General features: G+C 44.9%; 1 protein-coding gene across 1 annotated transcript in view; it reads left to right on the top strand.

Annotated features, from left to right (window-relative positions):
• grk3 (G protein-coupled receptor kinase 3) overlaps positions 1-7,075 on the top strand; it is a 78,734-nt gene extending 71,659 nt beyond the window's left edge. The window contains exons 21-22 of the mRNA XM_046067512.1: positions 5,592-5,705; positions 5,797-7,075. Of these exons, the coding sequence (XP_045923468.1) occupies positions 5,592-5,705; positions 5,797-5,958 (276 nt within the window). The 3' untranslated portion in view covers positions 5,959-7,075. The remainder of the gene's footprint in view (positions 1-5,591; positions 5,706-5,796) is intronic.
• The last annotated feature ends 2,004 nt before the right edge of the window (positions 7,076-9,079 follow it).

The following is a 9,079-nucleotide window of genomic DNA, read 5'->3' as shown; positions in this document are numbered from 1 at the left end:
AGTCTAGTCGAGGCGTTTTAAATGCATGGACAAGAGTAGGCTCCTCCTGTAATTCACTGATTTATTATTGACTTTACTGTTTGCTAACACAACTAAAAGAGCGTTCTCTTAGCACTTAGAACTGTGGAGATAACAGCCAAAACAATAAACTCACGATCTGATTTATTGCCAAGTAGGTTTTAACTATAAAACTTTTATCTTTTTAGCAAAGATTTTTGCTTTCTAACTACAGAAAATAAAAGCAAATCACACCTGTACACTAACAATGTCTGTTTAGAATAATAAAGCAACAGTTTATTTTTCCAAAGTGCTTATAAGTGGAGAAAGTTCTGTAGGCGACATCACGAGACAGATGTTTCTTGATTTACTTTAAAATGTTAAACCTTTACTCGGATTGTAACGACAGAATAACAGCGGTACGAACATTCAAACTATCCCACCACAGTTGTGGCCTTTCCTGTGCTGCTCTGTTGCTGCTGCTGCAGTGGACCAGGGCGCTCTGTGGGCGTGACCGGCTGGCTGGCACCACTACTAACCTCGTGGGCGCTTGTAGAGCTTCTCAAGCCCAAAAACGTTTGAGCACATTTTGGATTCGCCATCAACTTTGGTAAAACTTGCTAATATTCAAGTTCTACACTGCTGATTTCTCGCCTCAACAAAACAAACTTGTAAAAACAAAACAACGTTCTGCTGTTCGCCTCTTTCTCCGTTACTTTACGCTTCTCTCTTGAATGCTTCTTCTTCGGGAGTAGTCTTTACAGTCAAGCAGTCATGGCAGACAGTGGAAGTGACACTGACCCCAGCACTAGAAATGAACAACCAGAAATGTTCTTAATGAGAAGATTGCTATCTCTGTAACGACGCGTTTTACGCTGACGAATTATTATAATCTACTAATCGTTGCAGCCGTTCCTCTTTGACCAGGTTTTAGTTTGTACTTCCAAAATCATATGGAAAGTTTCTGATCATTTAATAACATTATTTTTACTATAGGTAAAACTCTTTAACAGTAAGCATTGGCAGTTTGGAAAGAAGTCATTCAAACAGCATGTAGTTGTTTTCTTCCTGTGATTCTTTGTTTTTCCTGGAGCAACAGATTCCTCCTTCATTAACGTGAATGTGGCTGCAGTAAGAGTTGTTCACCCCCTGATACTCGCAGAGAAACAAAAGACAAATGTTTGTTTACATTTCCCCAGACACTGATTAGATAGAGAGACGGATAGACAGATGGAAAGATACTTTATTCATCCCCGAAGGGAAATTCTAGTGTTGCAAAAGCAGCGGTTTACATAAAAATAAACGAACCTCAACAGTTAGAGACACAACTAACACAAAACAAAAACTAAAAAATATAAAGAAATAAAATAAAGTTAACACATTTTTTTAAAAGTATGTTGGATATAAGAAGTAAAAAGATTTAACGAGTTTAAGTTTGTGTATCTGTGCACATGAGTGTAGAAGTATTTGCATTGTGCAGTCAGGAGAAATAAGTCTTGTCATTAACACAATATAAATAATCGCTGTGTGATGATGTGAGAGCGATAAGATGCGGGAAGTCAGAACAAAAGGATCGTTTGTGTCTGCGAGTCAACAAATGACACCGGATTCTTTCTAACAGTGACAGTAAAGATAATCAGCCTGCTCTGATGGATATAAATCGATAGTCATATATAAATGTAATTTATTCCAAGAATCCGCAGCAATTTATTCAAAGGCCGTTTTCCTGAGCTCAGAATGTGCTCAAGGAATTTCTAAGACTAACCACTCTCTGGAACATGTCTGATAACCACAGACTTTCCAATTTATTTTAGTGGTCAGTTAGCTGAGAAGTTTATGCATTATCGCCTTTATAGACGAATAATAACCAGTGCCTGGTTCTCCTGGCGACCCCGCTAGCGAGTATAGAAGACAATTGTGTGTTGAAATTGGCACCAGTAATAAACCGCAAGGCAGCATGATAAACTGCTAAAAGAGGTTTACAGTAAATCGCCATCGTCAAGTACAGACATGAAAGCCGCTTCTACAATGTCAAATCTATGCTGATGAGACTGACCTGATTTATTTCTGTCGAAGAAACCAATCTTAACTCTTAGCTTCCTCACCAAAGATGTTCATCCAGCATACTTGGGTGGGGAAGCTAAGAGAACACGTTCTATAATTTAAAAAGCTCCAAAAAATGTCAGATCCAGACATCTGTAAGAGTTGATATGTACAAAAAAAAACTTCACTTGAATGATGTGACGTCACCGGATGCTGCTGCTGCCGAGAAACCTTCGTATTTAAAGGAATTTTTTGACATTTTTAGGAAATCCGTCCACATGCTTTCTTGGTGAAAGTCTCTGCGTTAACTACTGAGCTATAGTCGAGAGATGGTTAGCTTAGCTTAGCATAAGTACAACATTAGCCTGTTCTCAGAGGAGTTATTGAACGTCCTGCACCTTCTCTCTCTCTCCCCGTCTGTCCATCCTGTAGCTGCTGGACAGTGACCAGGAGCTGTACAAGAACTTTCCTCTGGTCATATCGGAGCGCTGGCAGCAGGAAGTGGCAGAGACGGTCTACGAGGCGGTCAACTCGGACACCGACAAGAACGAGGCTCGCAAGAGGGCGAAGAACAAGCAGCTCGGCCACGAGGAGGGTAAAGATAACCGCGAGGAAAATGATCATGACTGGCGGCAAACGCATAAATCCTCGATGTTCTAACCATGTGTGTCCGTGTGCAGACTACGCCTTCGGAAAGGACTGCATAATGCACGGCTACATGTTGAAGCTGGGGAACCCGTTCCTGACCCAGTGGCAGCGCCGGTACTTCTACCTTTTCCCCAACCGTGTGGAGTGGAGGGGCGAGGGCGAGTCACGGGTGAGTTTACCCCTCGTCATGTTTCACTTTGTGTGTTTACGTTCACGTGTAAAGAGAGGGATAACTACTGTCAGAGTGTGAACGCTGTCTGTCTGTCTCTCTGTCCCGACGCCACACTGAAGGGGAAGTGGCGAAAACATTTTAAAAAGCAGAACGACGAGGTGAGTGTTAACGCCATGGTTCGGGGTCCCTGCTGTGTCCTCAGCGTCCCTGCTGTCCTTGTCCACAAGGTGTTTAGAGCCGTAGTCCACCTCCCTGCTTAAGACTCAGTAGTGTGCTTCAGTCTTTTTATCCCTCTTGAAACGGGAAGAGCCGCCCTGGGAGGCGTTCAAGTGCAGGAACTCAGAGCAGCTTTCTCCTGGGGAAAGTCAAAAGCAAGTCGATGGAAGTCTTTTTACTTTTAAAGCTGTGTAAACCCTTTGAGTCCTGTCTGTCGTAAAAATGGTGAATGGATCACATTTATATTGCTCTTTTAGAGAGTGCAGTGATTGTTCAAAATGTGCGTCTGCCGTTTGTTTCACCTACAACCAACCTGCGATAATGACAAAACAACAACAGCGGAGATGCTGCTAGATAGTCAGCGCTTCCTTAGAATGTCATAAAAACATTTCAAAGCATTCGTTTCTAACGTTTATCAAACCTGCCAGACGACGATAAGTCTGTTTAAACAAGGAACCACCACATTGGAGCCTCGTCCTTGCAGAGCGGCTCGCACTGTACTGTAATTAGTCAAAATGTATTAATTCTGAACGTGTCGCGAGTCCAAATTGTACCAAATGCGACACTGCACTCCCTTTGGTCCGCAGCAACCGCCTCGTGTGAGGTTGATTCACGCAGAGATTCCTGTCTTCATAAGAGATTAGCACCAGAGGGAAGACTGCCCCCTACTGGCCCACCAACACCTCTTCCAGCAGCAGCTTAGTTTTCCCAGGAGGTCTCCCGTCTAGTGCTAGTCAAGCCCCAACCTGCGTAGCTTCAGTTATTCAGCAGGAACAGGTTCACGTTGGTTGTGCTGCCTGCCCGAACATAACATCCATAAATCCTTTTAGCCTTATAATGTTTATAGGTTTTCTACAGAATCAGCAGTAATCCAGTGAATACTGTCGGTCTGACCTGCACTTACTATCCCATGAGCCTGTTAATTAAAGAGGTCATGTTATGCTCATTTTCAGGTTCAAAATCTTATTCAGGGGTTGTACCAGAGCAGGTTTACATGGTTTAATTTTCAATAAACACCATATTTTTCTGTCATACTGCACAGTGCTGCAGCTCCTCTTTTCACCCTGTGTTGAAGGCTTCGTTTTAGCTGTGGAGTGATGCATCTCGTCTCTACGTGATCTTTGTTGGCAGTTGCTCATAGACTGTATATAAGAAGTGGACGTAGTCATCGTGACATCACCTGTTGGTTTGTGGACTGTAGTTTTGAAGCCTCGAGTTATTCAGGTTAATTGTCATTTTAACAGGGCTGATAAACTTTGTGTAGCGAACAAGAGTCTTAAAACTAAATGTGCTCACCAGAGAAAGCCGACTCCTAATAAGCTTTTTCAACGGCGCTGGTTAAATTTACATAGTGCCGAGGGTACGAGTCACTCTAGCCTGATTGACAGGTCGCCATGGTAACGACTTGTCAATCACAGATAATCCCGCCCTGAAACAGTCTCTGTTTATGGTATATTTTCCTCTAAATGGGACCATAATTTACTAAATGAACATCATGCTGTGTTGAAGAAGACTTGAAACTAGCAACTGAGACCATAAACTCATCAGGAAAGTGTTTACTGAGGGAATAAATCAGCTGACAAGTAGATACATTTTACCATTATTTCAAATGCTTTGCAACCAGAAGAGTCGCCCCCTGCTGGCCGTTCAATAGAATGCAGGTTTAAGTGACTTCCGCATTAGCATCAGTTCTCTGACCGGAAGCTTCCCTCTTGGAGTTGCACATGCTCAGTTCCTAGTTAAGGACTACTAGCCAATCTGAAGCAGAGAAGGGCGGGTCAGCGAGAAGCCGGTAAACGGCTCGGGTTCAGCCGTACGTGTTGCCGACCAGCTTGGCAACATGGACTGGAGCGAGAGTTTCAGAGCGGTGAGTTATTAATCTGTATCCATAAAGTTTTAACTGAGCTCTGTCTCTACATCACAGGAACAACTTTATGTCCACTGACTGCCTGAAGGGTAGCTAGTGTTTGGAAGGGAGAGGAGAGCTGTGAGCTGCAGCTCGCTGTTTCTGAGGGCGTGTCGGGGTAGCCGCTTGGCGAGCGTTATGACGTGCGTTTCGCTGCGACTTCAGAAGGATGAAAGGGAAGCGGCTGGACTACAAACGAGCTGTTTGCTGCAGTTCAGAGCAGAGTTTTCTGTGGGAGATAGGAACTCCCTTTGGGCTTTTTCACTTTGCAAACCTGTTACATGCACAAAAAAGGAACATAACTCAATAAAGGAGAGGGAAAAAGACAAAAAGCAGAATATGACCTCTTTATGGGAGTGAAACTCTTGGTTTTAAGGGTTAATAATGTTTTTTAATACTAGCATCTTAATTGAAACCTTTTAAATGCACAGGCCTGATGATAAATATTCAAGGCCTGCCTGCTGCTGTCATATGAACCTTTTCTTTATAGGGAGTAAAGTCTTAGTTCTGCAGTAACTGTCCTTAGTAATCAGTTCCGCCTCGACGCTTCACTGTCTGTATTCTGCTCTTCCCCTCTGCTCGTTTTTGACTTGTCAACTTTGTTCACAGCAAAACCTGCTGACGATGGAGCAGATTGTGACGGTGGAAGAAACGCAGGTTAAAGACAAGAAGTGCATCCTGCTGCGCATCAAAGGAGGGAAGCAGTTTGTGCTGCAGTGCGAGGTAGGACCGCCGAGCCGCTCTCTGGATCTCTGTCCGGCGAGAGAACGACAAACGGCTGATCCCTTTTTTGTTTGTTGTTTTCTGTCCGCAGAGCGACCCGGAGTTCGTGCAGTGGAAGAAAGAGCTGACCGAAGCGTTCACAGAAGCCCAGAAGCTGCTGCGCCGGGCCCCCAAAGTCATCGGGAAAGGCCGGGCCGGCGTGGTGGAGCTCTCCAAACCTCCCCTCACACACCGCAACAGCAATGGCCTGTGAATACACACACACATATATATATATATATACACATACACACACTTTGACACACACACACACACACACTGCATCCCCCCTCCTCATCAGCTGCAGGACGTTTGCCCCGACTCCCTCCCACGACGCCTCGCAGCGTGTGATGGACCACGCCCACCAGCCTCTTACCACCACACGCACACACACTCTGAACACGACGACCAATCATATGCGTGATATAGTTGTGTTTTTTTATTGTTTTTTTTTTTGTCTGCCACGGGACGTTGCCAGTTTGCCGAGAGGAAGAAAGGATGAAGCATTCGTGTGGAGTCAGCATGTGAAGAACCTCTGCATGAATGTGTCGAGGACGGACGAGCCCGTCTTTCTACCTTTCCCCGCTCTCCTCCTGCACCGCCTCCACCACCACCGCCTCGCCCTGTTTGAACCAGAAAATCTGAAAGGGGGCGGGGCCTCTCTTTTGGACCCACAGCAGCTTGACTGACTCCTCCACAAACCCTCACAGAGCTAAAGATCCGGTCAGCTTTGCTGTTGGCCGGCTGAGCAGCGCCCGCCCTCTCTGAGGTGACAACACCGAGCTTTAGCGAGGAATGTATTTCTTCGAGAGGAAAAACAAAGTAAAAGGCTGCTCCCCTGGTCCCCCCCCTCTCTGTAACCATTCCTCCCTTCGTTACTGACGTGCGTAAAGTGCCAACATCAGTATTTACTTGTCACCTGAGCACTCAGGAGGACCTGCCTGCTCGCCGGCTTGGTGGCGTTTGCGGGCCGGTGGCGGTTTGATCATTCCAACTTATAAAAACAGGAAGTACAAGGACCGCAGACTCTTTCACATTGGCTCTTGTACAGCCAGTTACCATAGAGACAGAGACCCCGTTGGCTGGCAAACCTGCAGCCTGTTGCTGAGGGAAACCATGAAGACTGGTCTACCTGGGGATCTGGGTTAACCACCTGGTTGTACCGGTTGTGTATGAAGGCGACGGCTCGCGGGAGGCGGAGGAGGAGCGACTGAGTGTATATAAGCAGCCTTTCTCTGTGCACCTCCAGTGTTTTAACGTGTTTGCATTTTCGGGGACTTCTCTGTCTGCCTGTTCGTGAATCTGTCCTGGCTTTTTAAGTGGGGAGGGAAGATGAGGAGGTCGGGGGAGGGAGGGAGGGAGGGAGGACAGGCTTTCAGTCGCTCGCAGCGCTGCATTACCTCAGTCGGACTGTGTCAGTTTGAGTACATGGAGGTCGAGCGCCTCTGTAAGGGCCAAATGTCTGTCTGTCATCGTCCCGCTCGCTCATGTTCATCCTGTAGGTTTACAGTTTCAGTCACGCGGCGGCGGCGGCGGCTGTAATGTTGGACGGTGTGTGTGAACGCAAGGAGGAGAATGAAGAAGTCGAGCTGAAGCTAATTAAAAGGAGAAATCCTCCCTCAGACGCACCAAACTGTCACGGAGGCATTTCCACAGATCATCTCTGGGTATTTTTTTTTCTTTATTGAAGGGTTGATGATTTTCAGTTTTTGCACTCTTCCTTATCGTCATCCTGTTAGTTCTGTGCTGCTTGAGTCAACCTCCATTTCCCAGAATGCCTTAGGACAGCCTGCAGGTAGAAAGAGCAAATGGTAAAGAAGTTTTTCAGGATTTTCGTCATTGATTGATTAATAATTTGGTCTTCAAGGTACTGAAAAACGCCTATTATAATCCCGAGGTGATTTATTCAATTGCTTGTTATCACGTGACAAAAAAGCTTCACATTTCAGAAGCCAGATTATTAGTTTGGCATTTTTGCAAACCTGTACCCGCTGCGCCCAAATCGAAACCCACCCTGTTTGGATTTATTAGCGAGCAGATAAACTTTTTCTCATTTAATCGATAAAATTGGTGTTTAACTATCCATATTCTAAGATAAATGAGCGTCTAGTACAGCAGCTAATTCGTGAAAATTACCGTTTGGTTAAAATCAAATCCCCAGATTTGTGTTAACGAGCAGCGAGGTTAAAATGAGTTAAAACCTCCCGCTCCTGTCACTTCGGGCGGTCGTAGCAAAGAAAAACAGACATCGAGCGATTCACAACCACTTTAAACGATTGTCACCATCATCGTATGTCATTAATAGCCGTAAATAAGTGGTGCTTGAGCTCATCTGACAGGATTTTGGGAGCATGTCAGACTAAAAATATTGGGACCCTTCATGCTTCTAACAAACTTAAACATTTTACGAGTTATTTGTTAGCACGCAAAAGCGATACAGCCCCCGCGCGGCGTTACCGGCGTGCTGTTTACGCTTCTGCAACGTCCACCACCTCCTCTGCTAACTTCACCTCTCAAACTTACGCTTCTCGACTCGCCTCAGTCGCTGCAGACGGTGACATTTACAATGTTTTAAATGCGTGACCGTCCCTGTCTACACTTCCGAGTGACGTTATGATCCAAGGCTGGATTTTTAGTTTTTACAAATGTCAGTGTGATTTTAAATGGATCTTACGCTGCATTCATGACGCATCAGGTTTATCGTAATTACCAGCGTCGGCGCCTGAGTCGTTAGTGTGAGACAGAAACTTCAATTTTAGATTGAAGTCGGAGTGAAACGGTAGTTAAAGAGTCTTAATCGTGTGAAATGTGGCGAACTTCTGAGCGAGAGCTTTGATTGGACCTCCCGTCACCCGCGCTGTTGTATCACGAGGACGAAGGAGAAACAAATAAATGAAACCTCGATGGCAGTCTTTGGAAGTCTAGACTGAGTTCCTGCAGGCTGAAATGTGTGTGTGGGGTTTATCACACTTACTTAACAAATGAATGTAAACGTCGTCACGTCGTCACAAATATTTGGATGTTTCAAACCTAAAAAAAATTCAAATATAACGAGATAACTCAACAATTAGCAGAGATTTATTATTTTGTTGTCTTTAAGGCTCCAGCACGTCTGATCTAAAAACACACAGCCGAAGTCCGTCAGTCAATTAAAGTTAAATCTAATGAACGTGGTGCTATGCTGTCAGTACGTAGTATTTTTTTTATTTATTTTTTTTAAGCCCTCGCAGCAAATTACAGTTTCAGGATCAAAGTGTGTCGTCCGCAAAGCTAAACGAGCTGCTAGCAACAAAACAACTCTAAACTTTATTATGAACAACTCTGCCGTCATACAA

Source organism: Micropterus dolomieu, linkage group LG13 (genome assembly GCF_021292245.1).
Source record: "Micropterus dolomieu isolate WLL.071019.BEF.003 ecotype Adirondacks linkage group LG13, ASM2129224v1, whole genome shotgun sequence".
Classification (NCBI taxonomy): Eukaryota; Metazoa; Chordata; class Actinopteri; order Centrarchiformes; family Centrarchidae; genus Micropterus; species Micropterus dolomieu.
Note: the sequence above shows the minus strand (reverse complement) of the source record. Positions and strands in the feature narration are given on the sequence as shown.